Genomic DNA, 25,347 nt, shown 5'->3' with positions numbered 1-25,347 from the left:
GATAATGGATGAGTGTAGTCGGTTTTTTTCTCTTTCCTCTCTCTTCCTCTTCTCTCTCCTAATCATCTCTTACAAACTTTGTTTGCCTATGTTTAAAAAACTAAACTAAATGTCAGACTTTATCTCTCAACAACTAAACTAAATGTCAGACTTTATCACTCATCTATTTCTCTATCATCTTTCATTCACATAAGCTCCATCTAAATCTAAATATGAAGTGAACATGTGTGTTAGAGATGCTCTTATATGTCCTCTTTTGTTTAGTCACTCGAAAACCTAAATAAAAATTAATATCTAAATCAATTTAAAGTTTAAACGAGATTTCTTTTTAATAAACTACAGATGGCTACATGATTAGAGTTAGTTCGATGGCTACTATGTCATTCCTCTCCACTCTATTTATTTAACTTACACTCCCACAAACACTCATGCTTAATTCACCAATGGCTACTTCACCTGAATCCGAGCATCCAACCAAGGCCTATGGTTATGCTGCTCGAGACCCTTCAGGACATCTTTCTCCTCTCACCTTCTCTCGAAGGTAATAACTAATCATACACAAAGTATATTGCATCATTTAGTTTGCTTATGTTTCATCTAGATATTAATCAGAATATGTTGTTGATCATGATTTATAGGGCTACCGGTGATAAAGACGTAAGGTTCAAAGTTTTGTATTGCGGAATCTGCCATACCGATCTTCACTTTGCCAAGAACGAATGGGGCATGACCACTTATCCCTTTCTTCCAGGGTACGTTTATTGTTATGATATCATCATAGTTATCAGGATCGGTTTTGTCATTCAAAAGGGGGTGACTGCCCAACTTGTTGTCCGCCTACCTGTAATCATTTATTATAATATGAATTGAATTGGGAAAAAAAATTATATTATTATCATAGTTATATTTATATTATTGTCATACTTGGAACATATAGCTTGAATTTTTTTTTTATATTATTATCATTAGTTAGATGATATGATTTAGATTTTTCTCTAGTTCTAAATATAACACATATGATTATTAATGCAGGCACGAGATTGTCGGTGTGGTGACCGAAGTAGGCAACAAAGTAGAGAAATTCAAAGTCGGGGACACTGTCGGGGTTGGATACTTAGTCGGATCATGCGGATCATGCCAAAGTTGTGCTAATGATCTTGAAAACTATTGTCCAAAACATATTCCAACTGCCGGTTCACCTTACCATGATGGCACACTTACATACGGTGGGTACTCGGACCAAATGGTGGCCGATGAGCATTTTGTGCTGAGTTGGCCGAAGAATCTGCCCCTTGATTCGGGTGCACCGTTGTTATGTGCGGGTATCACAACTTACAGCCCGCTCAGACACTTTGGGTTAGACAAGCCGGGTAAGAAGGTGGGTGTTGTTGGACTTGGTGGGCTCGGTCATGTTGCGGTCAAGTTTGCTAAGGCTTTTGGGGCTGAGGTTACGGTGTTTAGCACCACGCTGGCTAAGAAGCAAGAAGCACTTGAAGGGCTTAAAGCTGACCATTTTATTGTCAGCAAAGACCTTGAACAGATGCAGGTAAGATATTAATTTCTTGTAATGTAGTTAAAGACTTGAAGATAGATGTGAAAAAAAGGTTCTAGAACAGGACTTGTAGGTTCGGTTGGGTAACCGGTTCAATATCTATATATATATATACATATATATTTTAATTTATCTAATTGTGTGGTACTAAATCCACTCTAAAAAGTAAAACCTAACAAAAAAATTCAGTCAATACTTTTTAAAATGTGCATGGGACGTAATTTCTCATGGTTAAGAAAAAAAAAGTTAAAACTTTTAGCAATCACAAGACGCAATTCACTGTGTATTTATTACCTTTTATATCTTAAGAAAATAACTTTATTTTTTAATTCTCAATCAGAGTTAAGTTATTTTACAAAAGAGAAAAAAAATCAGAAGAATGATAATGATTTATAGTCACATAAAATACTTTTTGAAAAAAATAAAAAAACCAATAAAAAAATCATAACTCAAAATTTAATAAAACAAAAATTTTTCCACCGTCTTTCTCGTTAAAAAAAACACAATGTTGAGGAAAAAAATCATTGTGTTCTTTTGTTTATCATTGTGTTTTGTGTTTATTTTCGCCATTGATTGTGTATTTTATTCTTGATATTTGCTATATTAGTCAACATTATGTTATATTTTGTTCGGTATTGTGTTATATTTTGTGATCCATTATGTCTGTTTTTTAGTTATAATTGTTTCTTTTGTTCATTTTCGTCATTTTATGTTTAATCTTGACATTGTGTCTTTTCGTCGTTTTTTGTTTTTGGAACGAGAATGCCGAAGAAAACATTTAAGTTTTTAAATTTTTTTTCGTATTTATTTATATTTTGAATGATGATTTTTTTTATTTTTGTTTATAATGTGTTTTTTTGTATAACTTTAAATTTTTCTTACACTTCTCAATTTTGTCTTCATTTATATTTTAACATTTCCACACTCACTCAATTAATGTAGTATATATATATATATAGGGGATGGTTATTGTGAGAACCATTGTGCGTTTTAAGAACTTTAAGAACTCAATTTTGAACCACACATTTAATTAAATGATTTGAAATATGTGGCTTAGATTAAATTTAATTAAAAAATGAAGCAGGAGAGAGAATAAGTATTTTTGATAAAAATACACAAGTTTAAACGTTAGTTACACATGTGTAAAAAGTCGATTCGGTGTGTAAAAAAATATCGTAATTTTTTGTACATCACTTACACTTACGTATTACACATTTGTAAAAAAAATTCGAAAAAAAAAATTGTTACGTTGAGTTCTTTCGAGTTCTTAAAACTCAAAGTGGTTCTCAAAAGAAATCAATCCTATATATATATATATATATATATATATATATATTAGGGTAGTTGATTTATGACTGATTATTAGGCATATTATAGTAATCAGCCGGCGGCAACTTCATTTGATTGTAGCATTTATATTTTTTTAATGTAGTTGATTTGTGCGTCTAAAGATTGACTATATATTTGGTCTATTATTGTAACCAGGCTGCAGCAAATTCATTGGATGGAATAATCGACACAGTCTCCGTGACTCACCCGATTGCACCGTTGCTGAGTGTGCTGAAACCAGATGGGAAGCTTATTTTTTTGGGTGTACCAGAGAAGCCACTTGAGCTACATACATATTCTTTAATTATGGGTTTGTTAGATTCTTTTTTTTATTATTATTTTCTTGAGAGAGTTGCATTTTGTTTAACTAGATGGGATTAATTTACAGGGAGGAAGATCATTGCTGGTAGCGCGGTTGGAGGGCTAAAAGAGACACAAGAAATGCTTGATTTTGCAGCGGAACATGGTGTAACTTCGGATATTGAGCTAGTTCCCATAGATTATGTGAACACTGCGATGGACCTTCTCTTGAAATCTGATGTTAGATACCGATTTGTGATTGATGTGGCCAATTCAATCAAAGCTCCATAGTTTGATATTGTGTTAATCGGTTTAAGAACTTGTGCCGGTGGTTCGTTATCTTTTTATCAATAAAATTTGCTTGTGAGTTGACTTGTTGACTTAGAAGCTCTTCAATATAATTTATCGAACACGTTGTAATGTGAAACAAATTTTATGAAGTCGAATTACAGTTTCCAATTGGATATCAAGCATTTACATTCAAGAGCATTCAAGAAATATTCAAGCCTTTAGTAAATTAGTTTTTTGGAACCATATTAATGAGTGTTCTAGATCTCTAGAAAGAGTCATATAAGAAAACGGGTCTTAGCTTAATATCGATTACCGTTTGGTTTCCTTGAAAAGCTCGAAATAATAGGATATTCAAAATTAGCAAGAGTGCGGAGAATTTGTGAAGGAGATAAAGACAAACTTGTTCTTATGGATCATAAATAGGACGAAATTCAATATGATTTCTTGAAATGGTTAGTGTAATTTTGGAGTGAATGTATCATTCCCATCTTAGCATTTTGCTATGATGGTTATTTATTAATTATATTTTTCTTTGTTCTTAAAAAAAAAATGAAAGAATACTCCAACAAATAACACTTCTTCAAAATGTTCTCCTATGTTTTTTATACTCACAAAGTCACAATGGTGTCATTATTTTTCCTTTTTCGAAAATCTCACTCAGTTCTTAAACAATGTTTCCACTATCACTTACTTTAACTCTTTTAAAATATTACTTCCCCCGTCTCTTTACAAGTGTCATGATTTGAAAAACACAAAGTTTAAGAAAGTTTTAATGATTTCATTTTTTTTAACAAATGACTTTAATGTCATTGACATATACAAAAAAAAATTAAAAAGTTTGAATACTTGCATTTTTAATGGTAAGTCTAGAAATTGATTAATAAAGTTTGAAAGTGGACATTTGTAATGAGACAAACTAAAAAGAAAATGTTGACACTTTTAAATAGACGGAGGGAGTATATTTCCAAATATTCCAAATAATCTTGAGCATACATGTTCAACAAATAATTTACTTGCATTAATTCAACCGAACAGATACCAACTCAACTCACAAGCACATATATATTATTCGTAACAGAAAGTTGACAAACTATGTTGTTTAACTTGCTAGTACCGTTCTAAAAACAACGTAGACGATATGATCAACCCGACTTCACCCATGGAGCTTTGAGTGAATTGGCCACATCAATGACAAATCGGTATCTAACATCCGATTTCAAGACACGTTCCATCGCAGCATTCACATAATCTATGGGAATTAGCTCAATATCAGCATTCACACCATGTTCCGCTGCAAAATCAAGCATTTCTTGAGTCTCTTTTAGCCCTCCAATCGCGCTACCAGCAACAATCTTCCTCCCTGTAAATCCCATCTAGTTAAACAATATGCATATTTCACAAAACAAAATATTATGTAAAATGAAAAATTCGTACCCATAATTAAAGAATATGTATGCAGCTCAACTGGCTTCTCTGGTACACCCACAAAAATTAGCTTCCCGTCTGGTTTAAGCACACTCAGCAATGGCGCAATTGGGTGAGTCACCGAGACAGTGTCGATTATTCCATCTAAAGAACTTGCTACAGACTGATCACAATAATAGACCACATAGATAGTCATGTGAGAGTCACAAATATAGAATTTAACAACAAAACGTTTTTCAAATATTTAATATGTTGAAAAATATTTGGAAGCTTAAATTATTATTTAGTCTTCAACTACATCACTAGAAGTTAATATCCTACCTGCATCTGTTCAGGGTCTTTGCTGACTATGAAATGGTCAGCTTTAAGTCCTTCAATGGCTTCTTGCTTCTTAGCCGGCGTGGTGCTAAACACCGTAACCTCAGCCCCAAAAGCCTTAGCAAACTTGACCGCAACATGACCGAGCCCACCAAGACCAACCACACCCACCTTCAAACCAGGCTTGTCTAACCCAAAGTGTCTGAGCGGGCTGTAAGTTGTGATACCCGCACATAACAATGGTGCACCCGAATCAAGGGGCAAGTTCTTTGGCCAGCGCAGCACAAAATGCTCATCGGTCACCATGTGGTCCGAGTATCCACCGTATGTACGTGTGCCATCATGATAGGGGAAACCGTACGTTAGAATCTGGTCTGGACAGTAGTTTTCGAGATCATTAGCACAGCTTTGACATGATCCACATGATCCCACCAAGCATCCAACCCCGACATTGTCACCGACTTTGAATTTCTCTACTTTTTGGCCGACTTCTGTCACCACACCCACGATCTCATGCCTACATAAATCATGAGACATTATACATGAGATTTCTACTTTTTTAAAAACGTCGCTTCTTAAACGTCCTTTTCCATATATACAGTGGCGAAGATTGGACTGAGGCACTGGTGGGCGAGCTCAAAATTTCACAAACGAGGGGGGGCGGGCTCAAGTTTTCAGCCGAAAAAGGCTAAACTTGCACTACGTATAATAATTTTCGGCCGAAAACGAGTAAATTTACACTACTGCGCAAAAAAACAGGGGGCAAGGCCACGTACCCCGGGCCTCAATGAAACTTCGCCAGTGCCTATATAAATCTGAATAATATATATTAAAAAATATGTAGGTTGTGTGAGAGAGCCCACCCTCTCCATATAGTTTCTAGTGATGGAGATCCTCTTGGCTGTTAACTAGGTCGAAATTGATAAATTTATCTCATAAATTTTATCTTAAAAGGGTTTGCGGCACAACTTGTTGCTCGTTTGCCTTCTGTCTAGCTTAATGTAAACACTATATTTTATTATGGTAATCATTAATCAAACCGCCCATTTTAATCCCAAAAAATTGGTATGATTAAAAAAGTAATGTATTCGATTATGTTTTAACTTGTTGCCTGTTTGTCTTCTGTCTTGATGTAAACATTATATTTCACAGCATTCACTTGTGAAACATACCCGGGAAGAATGGGATAAGTAGACAGGCCCCATTCGTTCTTGGCAAAGTGAAGATCAGAATGACAGATCCCACAATACAAAACCTTGAACCTCACGTCTTTATCACCTGTAGACCTGTGCATCATCAATAACCGCAAATTCCTCCAATTATCATCATGATCATCATATTCAAAAGAAAAGAAGCTACGTCTAGGAAACTGTACGTATGCATGCATGATTATCATATAGATTAAACGAAAGTAATAATAAAAAAAGATCGATAAGATAACATAATTACGCATACCTTCGGGAGAAGGTGAGTGGAGAAAGAACTCCAGATGTTTCTCGAGCCGCATAGCCATAGGCCTTGATTGGATGCTCGGATTCAGGTGAATTCGCCATTGCTTTTGGTGTAGGAGAAGTGTTTGTGAGAGGTATAAATAGAGTGTAAGGGAACTCATTATTAGTGCATAAATGACATAGGCGCTGGCGTAAAAGAAGTGCTCGTATAAGTTAAATTTAATTATTGGGAAATGACATAAGAACTGCCCTTATATAATCAAATCATGATAAGAAAGATTTGGTGCATAGTCCTTTAGGAATAATCAAAAGGAAGATAGATTTTAAAAACCCTATAATAAAATATTTGGTCTTTGGTTAATGTTGGGGCCAGCTGGGTGATCATATTCCATTATTGCATATAGCAGCCAGTGGACCTTTGCATCTTGCCTGATTTGTTTTTTAATAAAAAAGTTGCTATCGTGTTGACCCATGTCATTGGCTTTTCTAATCCAAATTAGATTTTAAATAGTTCATGACTTCATATACTTGACTTTTATAAACCAAATCTTTTTTTGTTTCAAAAAATATTCAATGTAAGGACGGACAAACTATATGAGCAGTTAGAATGTTACAAATATTGTGTTTAGATAAAATACCAGAGATTGTTTAGAAAAACCGAACTCGATAAAAATGCTTAAAATCTCACTGTTTACATTTTTAGGGAAATGCTTAAATCAAGACCGATTTACATGGTTTCATGGGTAATTTAAGTGAAGGTTGTGATTGTTGGTTTAGTGTTTCTTTTAACTAACCTCTGAAATTTATATCCTATTATAGAAATGGAATTTCATATATTTATGCAGCTGATGACATCAGTCAAAATAAGAATACTGTGATCCAACGGTTCAGAGAGATGGCAAATAACGATCAATATTGTGGGCACTCATCTATAAATGACTATTAACATGTTCAAGATTCTGTGAAAATGGTTTCTATGTAAGTTGTCGCTACAAACATCGTTCAATACAATGGGTTGAATAACAACGTCAACAGAGGTCGGGAAAAAGTCAATTTTGATGATATATTGATAAAAAAAATATAAAATAAAACTTGCTTGGTTGGATACAGTTTTCATTTTTGGTGAATAGGGGTCGATTACCAGAAACTATTTGCTCATTTACCTAAACCATATATCGCCATTATTTGAATTTAATTTAATTTTCCCTTTTATGCTGCCATTTTATTATAAAATTTAAACTTTCTTTTTAATATGTATTTATGTAATTACCTATATTTTGTATATCATCAAGTACAGACTTATAATTGGGAATTATATCATCATAAAATTTACAATTTCTGACATTTCAAAATTTAATCTTGTGGTGATTAATTTATCAATATGTAATTTGTTGTATATGCTAAAAGTATAAATTATACAATAACTTATGAGAAAAAATAACATACAGTGGCATCCCAACGAGTTTTTTTTAATAAATTGGCGGATACTTTGATTGGTAATTATTAGATAGTTACTTATAGAGAATTAGTAGAGTGCCCGCGCGATTCGTTGGCATCGACAATTTGCAATGATTTAGTCGTTTATGTTGGTTCATAAGTTAACTCTTGAGATATTGTATAATAGTATTTTAATTAGTTTTATTATTCATATAATATTTTACAAAGCATTATTATATAATTGTTTTATTGTTATTACAGTTTTAACTTTTAAGTTAACATCAATATGGTATATCTTTTCATACCATTACATGTGAAGAATAAAATAATGGCATTTTGGATAAGAGAGAGAGAGAGAGAGAGAGAGAGAGAGAGAGAGAGATAGATGAGGAATAAAATAATGATTATGGAAGAGTTTTTTCAAAACTTTGAAATGATGACTGGGCGTTCCATACCGTTCGGAAAAAACATGACTAGGCGTTCCATGACATAAAATGTCTCGTGTTGCCTAGTTTTGACAACACACGATCTTAAAAATTAAGAGGTCTTTTGAATTCTCTTTATATGTAGTATAGATATAAACACAGCTTAACAATATGATGGAAGAGTATAATTTTTGATACCCATCTCATTATTATTCATGCGGTCCTAACCTTGTTTTTATTTTCATTATGAATTTTGAATTTTGAATTTTGGATGATACTAATACTCATTAATTCATTATTATTCACAGTTTAATGGGGAATGTGAAAGTTATTTTAAAACAAGTTAAAAGAAAGTTGAATGGGTTAAAGTGGTAAGTTTAGTTTAGTTAATTATGATTTAATTAATAGTTTGAAAGTTAAGATTTATATGTTTTGCTTTTGAATGTTTTGCAAGTTTATCTAGTTCTTTTCTAGAAGGAGATTGAGTTTGAGCATGTTAAGTTTGAAGTCACAAACCAACAAAAACACCATCAAATGTAAGGTTGTAAACGAGCCGAGCCGAGCCGAGCCGGCTCCTTTATCTAAATGACCTAAAATGCTGCGCTTGGGCTCAGCAGCTCGTAACTACTAAACTACAAATTTTTAATATTTATAATATATTAATTTTTGGATTTCAATCTAGACGAGCAAGCCAACGAGTCAAGCTTACCTTGACCCAGGCTCAGCTCGCTTACAAACAGAGTTGGCTCGGTAGCTCGTTTGCAAGCAAGCAGTGAGTTTTTTAAATAATAGTAACTAACTACATTTCAAGAAGTTAATATCCCACCTGCATCTGTTCAGGGTCTTTGCTAACTATGAAATGGTCAGCTTTAAGTCCTTCAATTGCTTCTTGCTTCTTAGCCTGCGTGGTGCTAAACACGGTAACCTCGGCCCCCAAAGCCTTGGCAAACTTGACCGCAACATGACCGAGCCCACCAAGTGCAACCACACCCACCTTCGTACCCGGCTTGTCTAACCCAAAGTGTCTAAGCGGGCTGTAAGTGGTGATACCCGCACATAACAAATATGCACCCGAATCAAGAGGCAGATTCTTCGGCCAACTCAACACAAAATGCTCATCGGCCACCATGTGGTCCGACTACCCACCATATGTACGTGTGCCATCATGATAGGGGAAACCGTAAGTTAGAATCTGTTTCGGACAATAGTTTTCAAGATCATTAGTACAGCTTTGACATGATCCGCATGATCCCACCAGGCATCCAACCCCGACAGTGTCCCCGACTTTGAATTTCTCGACTTTGCTGCCGATTCAGTTACCACGCCCACGATCTCGTGCCTACATTAATCAATCAAGAACGAATTGATAAACAAAAAACGAAAACGCACACATAAAAATGTTACTGGATAACTCTCAATACAACACACCTATTACACATAACTCGTATCTGTTAATTAACCTGGACTGTTATAGGGCTGTCACTTTTACCCGAACCCAACCCGAGAAAACACGTACCCGAACTAACCCGACCCGAAAACCCAAACCCGAGAAAAGACTAACCCGAACCTGAACCGAAGTAATTCGGGTTGGTTCTCGGGTTTGATTTATAAGTTTCGGGTCAACCCGAATAAACCGAATAAACTTTTAGTTTTAAAATTAAATATATTTTTTGGTATAATAAACTTAGTCTTAGCCACAAACGTTATCAGAATCTGGTCCTAATCGATTGGTGTCGTTACAACTATTAAAGATCGATTGTTTATTGTTGATTTATGTTTTCCATTTATTACTAAGAGCAACTGTAATCGAACAACCAAATCACGTCTGATTGAAGACGAATATGGTTCGAGTTAGTTTCACTCTTATTTTGGATTGTTTTATCAAGTTATGTTGGTTTATTATTCGATTATTTGCTTATGAGCAAAAAATAATATGTTGTTCTAATTTTAGTATTGTAGCTTTTTAAATTTTTTTTGTTTTATGTATTGTTTTCTAGGATGCTCGAAACCCAATTAACCCAACCCGAAAAAACCCGTACCCGAATTACCCGAACCTGAAAAACCCGTGAGAGATTCGGGTTGGGTTTTGGGTCAAGATTTAATACTTTGAAACCCGAAGAACCCGACCCGTAAATCCCGAAACCCGAAAAACGAACCCGAAGAACACCCGTAGACTATCATCATCAATTTGTAAAGTAACTAAGCTAACAAAATAGTTAATAACACAAAATAGGTCATTAAACAACATTAATCAAGTTGTATATGTACAATTCAGTCAAAATATAAAATCCCATAAAAATCAGTGAGAATGGTAAGAATCAAAATGAAAATTGTTGCAATCATGAGAATTGAGAATATATTAAATTATTGTTAACGGCAAATCTATCCTACTCCTAGTCTTGCACAATATATACACTAGTCCAAACTAATTATATATCACATATATGTCCGATATATATAAACTTACCCTGGAACAATGGGATAAGCAGTGAAGCCCCAGTCGTTCTTGGCAAAGTGAAGATCGGTATGGCAGATACCGCAATACAAAAATTTAAACCTCACGTCTTTATCACCAGTAACCCTGTTGTTAATTAATTATGATCAACAACATATATATTTCCATTAATATCAAAATTAGTAAAAACCATGCACAATGTGTTTAATTATTATTATTGTTATTATTACCTTCGGGAGAAAGTAAGTGGAGAAAGAACTCCTGAAGTGTCACGAGCAGCATAACCATAGGCCTTGATTGGATGCTCACCATTGATAAAAGGTTCTAGTGACGGAGATAACAGTAGTTGTTGGACATTACATTATGGTGTGGATGGTAAGTATATAAATAGAGTGCAGAAAGTACGAAAATGACATAGGTAATGGGAAATGTTGAATGAATGCGATATGACCTTATGTTGGTGGTGAGATTTTTTAGTAAAAATAAATTGTTTTAAGTTGATAGGGTGGTTGTGGTTTCGAATTATTTTAACGACTGGTATAAGTGGCGATGCTAGAAAGGACAAAAAAGGGGATGTTGAAGAGAGGTTCGAGATAGAGGGGTGATGGATAGGAGCAAGAACATTGACGGATCTTCTTCGAGATTACCAGTGTGATGAACTATGAAACCCTAAAACCCAAGCCTTAGAATAACTTTAATAGGGTTTGTAACACCACATTAAGTATGAGACGCTTTTTAGGATAGAAAATGTTTAGTGTTGGATATCCCTATTACACATAAGAGTGATAAGTTACAACATAAGGGTTGGGTTAACGTACAATAATGGCTTATCTTACACTATGTACGTGACCTTTCGGAGCGTTAGATTAAAAAACAAGTGGTGACAGTTTCATAAATAACCCAACAGTAGTTCGCGATCAAAATTCGTCGGTTACAAATCGACTCTGATCCAAATTCGAAATTCGTCGCTCAATTTAATCAAGATTTTAAACTCTAATCACGTCTTCAAGTATGAAATCTCTAATGTACGATAATCGATGCAACGGTTAATTAGGATGGAAACGATTTGAAATAATTTACAAATTTGTCACCGCGTGTTTTTTGAAATCTAGAGTTGAGGGTGTCACGTACCTAACGTACGATAATTAATTTTTGTATTTTATCCTTTACCTAGAACATATTATATCTATCTAACTTTTTATTATTTTTTTTAGTTTGATATGCGTTTTATTTTAAGTTTTAAATATTGTTTCTATTGTTAAAAATTAAAGATAAATCGAATTAAAAACAAAATGATAATAATAATAATAAAGAATGGTCCATTTCCTATAAAATTTGAGTTAAGTGATAAGTGAAAGATAAAATACTGATGTAACGTTGATTTGAAAAATGATAGAGAATGATCATAATAAACCATACCATATAGCCTTATCTTAATTCTTAAATTTAGTTATAGCTTCCCGATGCATGTATCACAGAGAGTTTTAAGTTCAGACAACGTTACAATAAAACCAAAGTTAAATGCATTCAAAAATTTGGATAAAACTAGGGTGATGTTAGAGACACCACCCAAAAATGAAAACACCCACCCACTACGCGGCTTATCGCCCGATCTGCTAAGGATCACCCTCTTTTGTCTTATTATGTCAACTGCTTTTGTCTTATTATGTTTGTACCAAATACGCGGCTTAGTGGTCGATCCACCGCTTATCGAGTACACGTCAACATCGGCAGATCAAATCCGTCATAAACCGTACCTAATACGCCGAGGATCGATCGATCCGCCGCTGATCAAGTCAATAACTTAATTTTGGCACATCTGTCTCCCTTTCTCTACATATATCATGCTTATTTCTCATTTTTCATTGTAGACAATTTTTTTCGTTGATTAGATATAGAAAGTATTTGTGTTTTGTGTTTGTTAAACTATAATGGATTTATATGATATTTTGTTTGGTGACGGGAACGACGAGCAGTCGGGCTACGCATATAACATCTGCCCCGATCCGACCCGACCCAGGTACCCGTTTCTCTGATTCGATCTCTTTCTTTTATGATTTAATATTCATACTTATATTTTACTTTTAATAATAATAATATATTTTCCTTCCCGCCGTCCCGTCCCTCTTCTTCTCTCTTTCCGCCTTCTTTTCCCTCTTGTCGCCGTCCCGCACTTAAGCCTTGTTTCCCTCTCTTCTAACTCTTTTTCTGTCCTTTGTTCCTTCCCGCCTAAGGTTGTCTGCGCAGCTCCACGCGCCAGACTCCTTACAAGGAAGCCTGCGTGAAGACCACTTGTTACTGCGATATGCGAGACGAACTGTCCCCGCAGCGCGCTAAGGATTTTAGTTCTTCCCGCGGCGCGCTATGGATACCGTTCTTCCCGCGACGTGCTAAGGAATATAGTTCTCGCGACGCGCTTAGAATTGAAGTTCTTCCCGCGGCGCGCTTAGAAATATAGTTCTTTCCGCGGCGCGCAAAGGTTGGTTCTGTCTGCCTTCGCGCTCGCGCACTTTTGCCTTCGCGCTCGCGCACTTTTGCCTTCGCGCTCGAAGCTTTCTCGCGCTGTCTTGTGTCCTTTCTCCTGTTTTAACTTGCTTGTTTGCTGTTGATATCTTATCTTCTGTACTGTTGACCTAATCTGCCTTACGTCTGAAAAGTTACTTTCGGCGCAGCATGCGCACCAACCCCATTGGTTGGCAGAAAAAGTGACTGACATAATCTTTTGAGATCTGCTTTTCCATGCTTGACCAGTACCTTTATCTGACCCGCCCATGCCTGTTTACTGTTCCCTGTCAGCTTTTCCTTTGCCCCCTGCAGCTGCCATATCTTTTGATATCTTTTGCTTTTGGAATCTTTTACTTTTTGGAGGTCTTTTCCCCTTTTCTAGGGATTGTGTTCCCTAGGGTTTCCCTATAAATTATTATGTTATTTTCCTAACACTACACACACAAAACACGTAATCTCTCATGTCCTCCTCCTTGCTCTCTCTGCCGCCTCCCTCTCTGCCTCCGTCTTCCTCCCTGTTCTGTCCTGCTTTTCCGGTAACATATTATATATAATAATTTACTTATTAATTATGCTAACTTATATCAAGACTTAAAACAAATCATTAAAACAATAATCTTATTTATAGGTTAACTTGTGTTTGTTTAAAGTTGGTTCTTGCTTTATCTTACACCGCATCATTTATCAAGTGAGTAATCTCGTACCTAATCCCTTTTTATTTTTAATGTTTTGGGATGTTCATGTGTTCGTACAAACTTAGAGTCTTAAACTTGTTTATGAACTTTAGTCGCGCAGTATCCCATGTGTTGAGGACGTTTACTTGGCTGTTTATTTGTATGTGTGTATCATTAACCGCTTTGTTCGGCCTATTCCGAAGTTTTCATGGATCCATTGGATGAACACGGGAGACCTATCGTTTACGGTTTTCTTTGTTTACACTTGCACAGATGTTTTCTTGTTTTTGTGCTCAATTGGGAGCACGGATTGAACTATGAACTATGAGCTATGATCTATTTAGGCTTGATCACAATCTGATTGCACCCTTGTTAAACACCAGACATACACGTGTTGCGCGCAGATTTATTGTTATCTATTATCTATTAAACTTGATTTCTCACCAACACGCAAGTGTTTGACGTTTATTTTAACACATGTTCAGGTTTGCAGTAGCTGTTTTGGAGCTTGTGGACACGTAGGACGTTTTTACTTTTGGACCTAGATTAAAATGTATCAAGACAAGTTATTGTTGTTCGAATATTTTGCCTTATAATATATTGATTTATGTTGATTTATGTTATCTTGTGTCTACTTGCGCGTGCGCGAATGAATGTATTTATTAAATATTGACACCCAATAGTGTCACGAGTAATGAAACAATATGTGGCGCCCCGATGTATAATCCGCCTTTGGTCGGGGTGTTACAACGCATACAACGATAAGCCGGAGCAGTCGGGCTTGCCATATTTGAATAAACTCCCGACTTGAACCATGAGCCGAGGCATGGAAATATCGAGCAGTACGACTTACCAAATCCTGACCAGGTTATTTAGTGTGTTTATATAGTACAACAACGCGTTAGTTATTTTTTAAATATTATACGTTGTCTTGCCAAAATATTTTTTATCAGGGGTATATCATATACGGCGGTAGTTACCCTTCGTGGCCAGAGGATAATAGGACATCGTCTAATACATATGAGGCCAGAGTCGAGGAGTCTTATAGTCAGTCTTCGCAGCAGTTACATGTAGACGGTCCGTATTACGGAACTCAGATTCCGTACCAGTAACATTTAGGAGAACAACCATACATGTCAAGACCAGTCACGAGCAACGTCGTTGATGGCATTCAAGAGGGTCACCGCGAAGGAGGCGATGACGATGTTGATGATGATGATGATGATGATGGTGATCGTTTCATACGGGAGACGTCATTTTCTTATGTAACTAATAATGTATGACCTATTTTTTTAAAAAAAAAATATTATTATTCTTTTTCAACACGTTACTAAATATTACTTTATTTACATTGATTCATATCAGTATTTTGATTCCGTTGCTGAGTTGGTGGATTGGGTTAAGAAGACAGGACGTGAGCATGGTTGTGTTATCTCAGTCCAACGTTCAAGGGAGAGAAGTGTTGAACTTGTATGCAATCGAGGTGGGGAACCAAAACTCAAGGGAACGGTGAGGCATACCGGGAGTATTAAAAGGGGTTGTCCATTTAAACTTGTCGGGAGGTACAACGCGCCAGGTGGTTGTTGGAAGCTAGAGGTTGTCAACGAGACGCACAACCACGATCCCGTTTTGTTTGAGGAGAGGCACCCGACACTAAGGAAACTGACCGACGAAGAAATTGATATGGTTGCGACGTTGCATAGGCAGGGTCTGAGGCCTGCTAAAATTAAATCAGCCCTAAAGAAAAGCTTTCCCGGTAACAAATGTATTACTAGGGATATAAACAACGTCGTAAAGGTTCTTCGTGACCAAGATAAAATTGGTGACACCCCCATGCAGGTACTTTTTGTCAGAATATTATTATCTTGTAAGTGTCTTTTTAATATATATATATTATTTTGAATATATATTGTTTTGTTTTATCATATATAAAAAATATATATTCTGTAAGATTTAATAAGAATATTATTAATAATATCATTTTATTATAATAATCATGTTTAATAAGAATATTTGTAATATTTATTAATTTTTTGTTAAACCCAACGTAGGTACTTGAAAACTTTCTTCAAACTCATGGGTTTACCTTTTACACATGGGCGAATCCTTCCACCAATAGGACAAAGAATGTTTTTTCTTTTCTCACGAGAAGTCGCATACCATGTGGCGTGCGTTCCCAGATTTGTTGCTGATTGACACGACGTACAACACCAACATGTACAAGTGGTCGTTCGTTCAGTTTGTTGGTGTGACGTCGACATCAAAGTCTTTCTGTATTGCGCACGCAGTTATCTTTAGGGAGCAAGAGTGTAACTTCACATGGGCCCTTGAACGCCTTAAAGAAATGCTCGTCGACTGCAGGGAGCCGCGTGTCACAGATGCGCGGTCAGATCACCTGGATGGTTGGTTGTATGTCTGCCCAGCAGCATAGAGCCCAGTACATGATACCAGCGCCACATTTCGACGAGGGGGGGAGCGATGACGACGCGGGTGGTGCCGCATTTTAGATTTGTTTTTTGTATGTTGTTACTTTTTCCCGAATTCGTCTGTTTTTTTTTCGAACTCGTAATGTATTAATTATTATTATTTTATAAATCTGGTCATGCGTTATGCTTAAAATTGTTGTTTCGTTATTAGTTTAAAACCGACAAAAATTCTGTTACCACACCCGACATACAAAAAAAGAAAACAAACATAAGTCGTTATTATTATATAAATCTCGTTCCTTATCACCCGACATACAAAATTGTTGTTTCGTTGTCACCTTCCAAAACCGATCAAGAATCGGTTACACCCGAACAAAAAAAACACAAACCAAACTAAACAAAAATAAGGGGTAAATAAAACAAAAGACAACAAAATAACAAAATCATAATAAAATAATAAAAAAGACAGCTAAAGGACAAAAAAAACACAACTTTCAAATACACTCAAGCCATAAGCGACGGATCGGCCGATCCGTGGCTTAATGGGTGGGTGTTTCCTAAATACCCCATGGTGTATCTAAAAAACCCCTAAAACTAACGAAACGTGGAAACATGTACGGTCAAAGGTTAAAAAATAGTATATAGATTACTTTCACGATTTATATATAAAAATCTTTTCAAAATAAATTCTAGAATATATTAATATATTTTATACGCGCGTGTCATTGTTTTCTATATTAAAATATTGTTTAGAACACCTTTTAAGAAAATCATCTTAATAGTTAAGGATGTAATTTACATATATATCCCCCCAGCCCTTAAAATCAATTTACATATTTAATATTTTCAATATTAATATTTTCTTAAGAAATTACCCATTTGCCATTTTGTATTTCATAACAAAAAAAAAGGATGGCGGTTGCATTATAGGGAAAGTAATCATGCAATGCAAACCAATCTACTTCAGAACATGAAAACATGAAAGGGAAGTGCATAGGTGGGTTAAAAGTTGTCGGAGTATTGTGCAATCACTACTTAAAAATAAAAGAATTGAATGTGGGTTTCCTCATGACTCGGTCTTGATTCTTGGAATTGTGCAATTACCCATTTACTCTAGTAGGGTGAATGGAACGGACCAAACCGTATTGAACGAGACCTTATACATGTTCGTCCGTTAAGCTAACCAGAAAACGAAAATTAGTGTTCTTGTTCGTTCGTTAAGGTATTGACCTTGTTCGTGTTCGTTTGTTAAAAAAATCGAATCCAATTGAATTTATTATATTTGATATGTTTGTCTTAACACCAACTCGTTTTTGGTTTAAATTAGGGGCATATGTAATATATGGTTTTCAAAAGGGGGATATATGTGAGTAGTTCTTTAATTAGTTCATTAAGGGTAAAATAATCATTTAATTATTTAATTTTAATGAAATCGATTAATATGTAATATATGTGTTTGAGATTTGAGATGGAAAACATGTAATTGATTTTTGATGAAACGTTTGTGAGAAAACAAATACAATGCAGGAGCTCTCATAGAGCTATTTTCATAAAGCAAACAACACCTCAAGGTGTGGTTAAAGGGAGAAGGGGAATGATGTACTACGTGAACAAAATGATGGTTAATGGTATCGTTAAACACCACCCCCATCATCTCCATCTCACACGTAACGTGATGGGCATAACAACCATCACGCACATCACACAAGTTTTTCCTTTATTTACCATCATGTAACCACTTTTTTCAAGTAAAATATGTTAGACGATATGAATTTTTTTTTCACACAATGAAATTAATGGTTGGGTTATTATTAGACACGAGCAAACATCACAGCGTAAAACAAGAAAACCTCGTTTAAAATTTCGTTTTCTAAATGTCGAAGCATGAAATGAATCTGACCTGATCCATGACGATGTTTCCACGGATTTTCGAGATGAACGAACCACATCTTGATCTTCTTCTCCGGCTGCTTGAGACCTGCAATGGTTTTTCGGGGGTGTGGAGGTGACTGCTAAGAAATCCTAAGATCTCTTGTTTACAGACACAAAAAAGTGGTGGTGGCTCTTATTGAGCATGACCCTTTAATAAGGAGGTTGAGACCTCCTTATATAGAGAGTCTCATGGCCACCATCATGGTACCCTAATGGGCCTAGCCCAGTTAGGGTTACCTCCACAAAACCCCCTCAGCCCAATAACATTGTATTAGTCCATATAATAAAATAAGCCAAACATAATAAATTTAGGGTCGTAAAACCGGGTTTAGTACCATACCCCTACAAGCCCCCCCCCAAGTCCAGCGTTGCTCCTGGGCGCGCAAGCGTCTAGGTGGAGCGCTGGACTTTATGAGGTGTGTTAGGTCATGGGGCGGTTTTTTCCCTTTCCATTGGCCTTGTCTTTATTGTCTGAGTTTTGGGAGGTTTTCTCCATGATGGTGACATGTTGCGGTCCTTAAGATAATGATGGTGCCCTGTCATAAATAAGATATAGCACGCATCATAGTGGCGCGAGGCATGATAAAAGATGGAGCGCGCATCTTGATAATAATGTAACATAACTTGCGCGCGAGGCAGCTTATAAGTTATGAGAATAATAAAGCCTACGCGCGAGGCGACTTACGGATCTATGAGAATAATAAAGCCTGCGCGCGAGGCGACTTACGGATCTATAAGAATAATAAAAACTGCGCGCGAGGTGACTTACGAGTTATAAGAATAATAAAGCATGCGCGTGAGGCGACTTACGAGCTATAAGAATAATAAGGCTTGCGCGAGTTGCGGCTTGCGAGCTATAATAATAATGAAGCCTGCGCGTGAGGCGACTTACGGGCTGTAAGAATAATGAAGCTTGCGCGAGTTGCGGCTTACGAGCTATAATAATAATAAAGCCTGCGCGTGAACCGACTTACGGGCTGTAAGAATAATGGAGCTTGCGTGAGTTGCGGCTTACGAGCTATAAGAAAAATAAAGCTTGCGCGAGTTGCGGCTTACGAGCTATAATGATAATAAAGCCTTACGGGCTGTAAGAATAATGAAGCTTGCGCGAGTTGCGGCTTACGAGCTGTAAGAATAATAAAGCTTGCGCGTGAGGCGACTTACGAGCTATAAGAATAATGAAGCTTGCGCGCGAGGCGACTTATGAGCTGTAAGAATAGTAAAGCTTGCGCGTGAGGCGACTTACGAGCTATAAGAATAATGAAGCTTGCGCGAGTTGCGGCTTACGAGCTATAATAATAATAAAGCCTGCGCGTGAGGCGACTTACGGGCTGTAAGAAAAATAAAGCTTGCGCGAGTTGCGGCTTACGAGCTATAAGAAAAATAAAGCCTGCGCGAGTTGCGGCTTACGGGCTATAATGATAATAAAGCCTGCGCGTGAGGCGACTTACGGGCTATAAGAATAATGAAGCTTGCGCGAGTTGCGGCTTACGAGCTGTAAGAATAATGAAGCTTGCGCGAGTTGCGGCTTACGAGCTATAAGAATAATAAAGCTTGCGCGAGTTGCGGCTTACGAGCTATAATAATAATAAAGCCTGCGCGTGAGGCGACTTACGGGCTGTAAGAATAATGAAGCTTGCGCGAGTTGCGGCTTACGAGCTATAATAATAATAAAGCCTGCGCGTGAGGCGACTTACGGGCTGTAAGAATAATGGAGCTTGCGCGAGTTGCGGCTTACGAGCTATAAGAAAAATAAAGCTTGCGCGAGTTGCGGCTTACGAGCTATAATGATAATAAAGCCTGCGCGCGAGGCGACTTATGAGCTGTAAGAATAGTAAAGCTTGCGCGTGAGGCGACTTACGAGCTATAAGAATATTGAAGCTTGCGCGAGTTGCGGCTTACGAGCTATAATAATAATAAAGCCTGCGCGTGAGGCGACTTACGGGCTGTAAGAAAAATAAAGCTTGCGCGAGTTGCGGCTTACGAGCTATAAGAAAAATAAAGCCTGCGCGAGTTGCGGCTTACGGGCTATAATGATAATAAAGCCTGCGCGTGAGGCGACTTACGGGCTGTAAGAATAATGAAGCTTGCGCGAGTTGCGGCTTACGAGCTGTAAGAATAATAAAGCTTGCGCGAGTTGCGGCTTACGAGCTATAAGAATAATGAAGCTTGCGCGAGTTGCGGCTTACGAGCTATAATAATAATAAAGCCTGCGCGTGAGGCGACTTACGGGCTGTAAGAATAATGAAGCTTGCGCGAGTTGCGGCTTACGAGCTATAATAATAATAAAGCCTGCGCGTGAGGCGACTTACGGGCTGTAAGAATAATGGAGCTTGCGCGAGTTGCGGCTTACGAGCTATAAGAAAAATAAAGCTTGCGCGAGTTGCGGCTTACGAGCTATAATAATAATAAAGCCTGCGCGTGAGGCGACTTACGGGCTGTAAGAATAATGGAGCTTGCGCGAGTTGCGGCTTACGAGCTATAAGAAAAATAAAGCTTGCGCGAGTTGCGGCTTACGAGCTATAATGATAATAAAGCCTGCGCGCGAGGCGACTTATGAGCTGTAAGAATAGTAAAGCTTGCGCGTGAGGCGACTTACGAGCTATAAGAATAATGAAGCTTGCGCGAGTTGCGGCTTACGAGCTATAATAATAATAAAGCCTGCGCGTGAGGCGACTTACGGGCTGTAATAATAATGGAGCTTGCGCGTGAGGCGACTTACGAGCTATAAGAAAAATAAAGCTTGCGCGAGTTACGGCTTACGAGCTATAATGATAATAAAGCCTGTGCGTGAGGCGACTTACGGGCTGTAAGAATAATGAAGCTTGCGCGAGTTGCGGCTTACGAGCTATAATAATAATAAAGCCTGCGCGTGAGGCGACTTACGGGCTGTAAGATATTATGAGGATTCCCAACCTTTAAGTATGGCGCGTAGCCATATGAGATATTATGAGGATTCCTAACCTTTAAGTATGGCGCGTAGCCATATGGGATATTATGAGGATTCCCAACCTTTAAGTTTGGCGCATAGCCATATGGGATATTATGAGGATTCCCAACCTAAGTGTGGCGCGTAGCCATATGGGATATTATGAGGATTCCCAACCTTTAAGTTTGGCACGTAGTCATATGGGATATTATGAGGATTCCCAACCTTTAAGTTTGGCGCGAGGCCTGATGCGCGCATGCACGGCGATGGAGTGGTGACTCGTGAGTGCGTGTGCGTGTGCATGGCGGAGGTCTCTTGCGCAAAACCCAGATGGTGGTTTCCGCGACGGCACATGCACGGCTGCGGAGTGAGAATCCGCGGGCGCGCGTACATGGCGGCGGAAGTCTGGTAATTTCTGGATCTGCAATTTTAGAGTCAGATCTGCAACTTTAAACCTAAAATCCAGGTTTGTAATCTAGATCTAGATCTGTAAATCAGATCTAGATAGATCTGAAGCTCGGAGCAGATTTAAAACCATCACAGATCCGGAAACCTGATCATTCGAATCAGGTCGTTTCTTTTTCACAGATCTGGAAGCCTCTTTTAGATCTATGGATCTTTTTGAGCTTTAATAGAACAAGCCTTGAAGCCTTTTTCTGTAAACTTCCAGATCTGGGTTTTTCCTGGGAGAGATCTGACAGCCGAGATGAAGATCGAAGGGTAGTTCGTTGCCGTCCCACGGATGGCGCCAATGTCGAAGCATGAAATGAATCTGACCTGATCCATGACGATGTTTCCACGGATTTTCGAGATGAACGAACCACATCTTGATCTTCTTCTCCGGCTGCTTGAGACCTGCAATGTTTTTCGGGGGTGTGGAGGTGACTGCTAAGAAATCCTAAGATCTCTTGTTTACAGACACAAAAAAGTGGTGGTGGCTCTTATTGAGCATGACCCTTTAATAAGGAGGTTGAGACCTCCTTATATAGAGAGTCTCATGGCCACCATCATGGTACCCTAATGGGCCTAGCCCAGTTAGGGTTACCTCCACAAAACCCCCTCAGCCCAATAACATTGTATTAGTCATTTTCGATATACACAACATAATGATTAATTATTTTCATGTATGATTAATCCTTAAATAGTAAAAAAAAAAAGTGGTTGCTAAGGGGAAATTTCTAATTTAGAAGTGTAAAACCATGCTAATCCCCATTTACATATGGGTTTATTAGCATAAGCTCAAGAACCCATTAATTAATTTCATCTAAAAATAACTTTGATAACAGAAGGTATGATGATTATCACACTTGGACTTTTAAAAGTCAACTTATCACAATAGTCTTTCTCGGGTATGTGTGGTTTTGTTAATTAAAAAACTTTAACGTGAGTAAGCTATGCAGGTTTGTGTCCCAAATAGAATCAAAAACCGATAAGTTGGTTTTTTAAAAATCGTTAAGAATTTTTTATTAATAATTAACCCGGTTCGGTTTCGATTTATCACAGAGCTTAAAGTTTTGGGACCGAATAGAAAAAAAGAATTCTAAATTTAGGCATGAAACTTTGAGCCTAATTTTTTTTGTTAATTGCTTAAAATCGGTTCTTTTTAGTTCAGACGATTTGTTTTTTTTATAGCAAAACCAAACCAAACCAAAAAAATTGTTTTTTTAAACATAAACCGAACATGAATAATTTTATTTATAAATATATAAAACCAAAATCATGGTACTCACCCATATTACTTATAAAACTCATTGGCGTCTTCTTGCTCAACTCCCTAAAGCATGAACGGGTCACAACATCGTTTATGCGGTTCCAAAACCACTTTAATAAGCGAAATATGATTATTTTAACAACAAATATCAAACGCTAGGTTTTAATTTATGTAAAATAATACTAAATTAGTAATTACATCAAGTTAAAAAATTACCCATGCTCCACCTCGGGGGAATTAATAACTTATTATTACATGTTTGGTGGTAGCTTCGTCATCACATCTATTTTAACTCATACCATTTACATACACCAAAAGATTATAAATAACTTAAACGAATTTGTTATTTTACTCGTTACCCGACCTATCCGTTTCAATAATAAACGGCGGTCTGAAACTTATACTATAATACTAACACCATGCAAAACCTTATAAGTAGTAGGATGCAAACCTTTGTGTCGCCAAAAAGAACATGACTTTTATCCCGTTTAAAAGACAAACGCTCTTCTAGTCCTCTGCCCATTATTTACTGTCAAACATCCCTTATAGTAGTTACAATTTTACAAAAAAAACAAAAATAATAATAATAAAGTAAAAGGAAAGAAAGAATAACCTGGGCGACCGAAGTCTAATATGCATGGCACAAGTTTCACATCCTTCTTCTTGACTGCATTGTATATAACATCTTCATTCTCTAAAAAGACAGATAATTAGAAATGATAATAAAAAATAAAAAATTTTAAAATAATAATGATAATAAGCATCCTTACCTTAATAACCATCATAGAGCATGTAGCGTAATACACATAACCACCTGATATAGAATTAACATCCATCATGACAATTGATGCAAGTATTAGTTCCTACAAATCAAAACAATCCAAAACAAGGCCCATTTATAACCATATACATTATACATGTCTAACCTAAAATCCAATAATTTTGTATTTTTTGTTACCTTCGGTAACAGTTACAGTAACAGTTACTGTACATCAGCATCAATTTTTGAGGTTTTCACAGACTCATCCTTTTTATACAACCTGCAACATCATAAATCTTTTTACATCCTAACGATAAATAAAAACCAGACATGATATAAAAACAAAAAAGCAGCCTAGTCACTCCACACAACTCGTTCAAGATGATCAAGAATATATATAATTTTCAAGTGGAGCACCAATTCCACTGCTCTAATGGGTCTGCAACCTATATTATGTGGTAGTAAAAAGGTACAATAAAATAAATAATAATATTTGGACTAAGGTCATTCCTTCAACAGTAACATGGTGGCATCCAAAGCATCTCAAAGTTTCAGCACCATAGTAAACCAGTGTGCAGAACTGCAGACTACTTCCTATAGTATTTGCATGTAGATTAACAAAAACAAATACTTAAAATATATATAAAAAAAATATAAGCAATGTCATAATATGCAGCGTTCAGTAGTAACCTTTAAATGACATTTAGTCTAACATAATTTAAACATTAATCAGTTGTATATATTATTTAGTGAATTATTCAAACATCACTTACTAAACGACCAGTTTTTGCACGAACTCGTTTTACTCAAAACTCAAATTGACTCAAAGTCATTTTGAACGCCTTGTTTTTTCTAAATATGATGTATTTAATAAGATTTATAAGATTGTAAACTCGTGTTACTTTAAAACGACTCGTTTAGAACCAATGTCCGTTAAGATTACATAAATAGATGAAAAGGTTACCAAAATCCAGTGTAGCAATAAAAAATGATTATGAGTAAAAATGTATGAGATCTTGTGCATTATTTTACGGCCAATTTTAAATTGTCAAACATGTTTAAAAACTCTCACTTTAATAAGTAAAAATGTATAATCATACACTCGCAAATTAAATTAAAAAAAAAAGAAGCAAGCTTTAGAGAATCATTAAACCCAAGGATAAATAACACTTGCATAAATAATACTTTCAATTTACTTTGGCCTATTTCCAGTTAAATTTCAAAAAACCATAGTTCTGACATACTAAACTTTAGAATCCACACAACCTAAAGCCAAGAAACAAAAACTGCATCTGTTTGTAAAATTCAGAATATCAGTAAATGTGATTTTGAAATTTGTTTCCAATTGATATGAATTAAACAATTTTGATTTGCACAAAAATGATGTAACAACAAGTAAATCAAACAATCTCAAACCAAAACCCTGA

The 25,347-nt window shown here is 36.5% G+C and overlaps 3 protein-coding genes and 1 pseudogene across 3 annotated transcripts; 1 reads left to right on the top strand and 3 right to left on the bottom strand.

The window, feature by feature from the left end:
* Nucleotides 1-384: 384 nt before the first annotated feature.
* LOC143576990 (8-hydroxygeraniol dehydrogenase-like) lies at nucleotides 385-3,556 on the top strand. The gene is made up of 5 exons (XM_077060949.1): nucleotides 385-541; nucleotides 639-752; nucleotides 1,033-1,546; nucleotides 3,038-3,191; nucleotides 3,270-3,556. The coding sequence occupies exons 1-5, from the start codon at nucleotides 429-431 to the stop codon at nucleotides 3,470-3,472; spliced, it is 1,098 nt and encodes a 365-aa protein (XP_076917064.1). The 5' UTR covers nucleotides 385-428; the 3' UTR covers nucleotides 3,473-3,556.
* A 1,058-nt stretch (nucleotides 3,557-4,614) lies between these two features.
* LOC143576996 (8-hydroxygeraniol dehydrogenase-like) lies at nucleotides 4,615-6,842 on the bottom strand. The gene is made up of 5 exons (XM_077060952.1): nucleotides 6,671-6,842; nucleotides 6,388-6,501; nucleotides 5,219-5,732; nucleotides 4,907-5,060; nucleotides 4,615-4,832 (listed from the first exon to the last, which is right to left on the bottom strand). Exons 1-5 carry the CDS (start codon nucleotides 6,766-6,768, stop codon nucleotides 4,615-4,617), a joined length of 1,098 nt encoding a protein of 365 aa, XP_076917067.1. The 5' UTR covers nucleotides 6,769-6,842.
* A 2,500-nt stretch (nucleotides 6,843-9,342) lies between these two features.
* LOC143576994 (vomilenine reductase pseudogene) lies at nucleotides 9,343-9,657 on the bottom strand (annotated as a pseudogene).
* On the bottom strand, nucleotides 9,653-23,996 carry LOC143576993 (cinnamyl alcohol dehydrogenase 2-like). The gene is made up of 5 exons (XM_077060951.1): nucleotides 23,975-23,996; nucleotides 23,774-23,854; nucleotides 11,214-11,307; nucleotides 10,996-11,109; nucleotides 9,653-9,867 (listed from the first exon to the last, which is right to left on the bottom strand). The coding sequence occupies exons 1-5, from the start codon at nucleotides 23,994-23,996 to the stop codon at nucleotides 9,714-9,716; spliced, it is 465 nt and encodes a 154-aa protein (XP_076917066.1). The 3' UTR covers nucleotides 9,653-9,713.
* Between the last annotated feature and the right edge of the window lie 1,351 nt (nucleotides 23,997-25,347).

The sequence above is a fragment of the Bidens hawaiensis genome, unplaced genomic scaffold, assembly GCF_021521415.1.
Source record: "Bidens hawaiensis isolate Kalapana, Puna unplaced genomic scaffold, B.hawaiensis_p1.1 tig00028455_1, whole genome shotgun sequence".
NCBI classification, from domain to species: domain Eukaryota; kingdom Viridiplantae; phylum Streptophyta; class Magnoliopsida; order Asterales; family Asteraceae; genus Bidens; species Bidens hawaiensis.
The sequence above is the reverse complement of the archived record's forward strand: the minus strand, read 5'-3'. Positions and strand labels throughout refer to the sequence as shown.

Excerpts from the sequence above, each read along its gene's own strand:
- LOC143576993 (XM_077060951.1), bottom strand. The coding sequence starts at position 23,996 with ATGGATGTTAATTCTATATCAG. Across the intron at positions 11,308-23,773 it reads ATTAGACTTCGGTCGCCCAG|AACCTTTTATCAATGGTGAG; the intron begins GTTATTCTTTCT and ends CTCCGTCACTAG. Across the intron at positions 9,868-10,995 it reads GCTTATCCCATTGTTCCAGG|GCACGAGATCGTGGGCGTGG; the intron begins GTAAGTTTATAT and ends TGATTAATGTAG.
- LOC143576996 (XM_077060952.1), bottom strand. The coding sequence starts at position 6,768 with ATGGCGAATTCACCTGAATCCGAGCATCCAATCAAGGCCTATGGCTAT. Across the intron at positions 5,733-6,387 it reads ACTTATCCCATTCTTCCCGG|GCATGAGATCGTGGGTGTGG; the intron begins GTATGTTTCACA and ends TGATTTATGTAG. Across the intron at positions 4,833-4,906 it reads TACATATTCTTTAATTATGG|GGAGGAAGATTGTTGCTGGT; the intron begins GTACGAATTTTT and ends TGGGATTTACAG.
- LOC143576990 (XM_077060949.1), top strand. The coding sequence starts at position 429 with ATGCTTAATTCACCAATGGCTACTTCACCTGAATCCGAGCATCCAACC. Across the intron at positions 542-638 it reads CCTCTCACCTTCTCTCGAAG|GGCTACCGGTGATAAAGACG; the intron begins GTAATAACTAAT and ends CATGATTTATAG. Across the intron at positions 1,547-3,037 it reads AAGACCTTGAACAGATGCAG|GCTGCAGCAAATTCATTGGA; the intron begins GTAAGATATTAA and ends TATTGTAACCAG.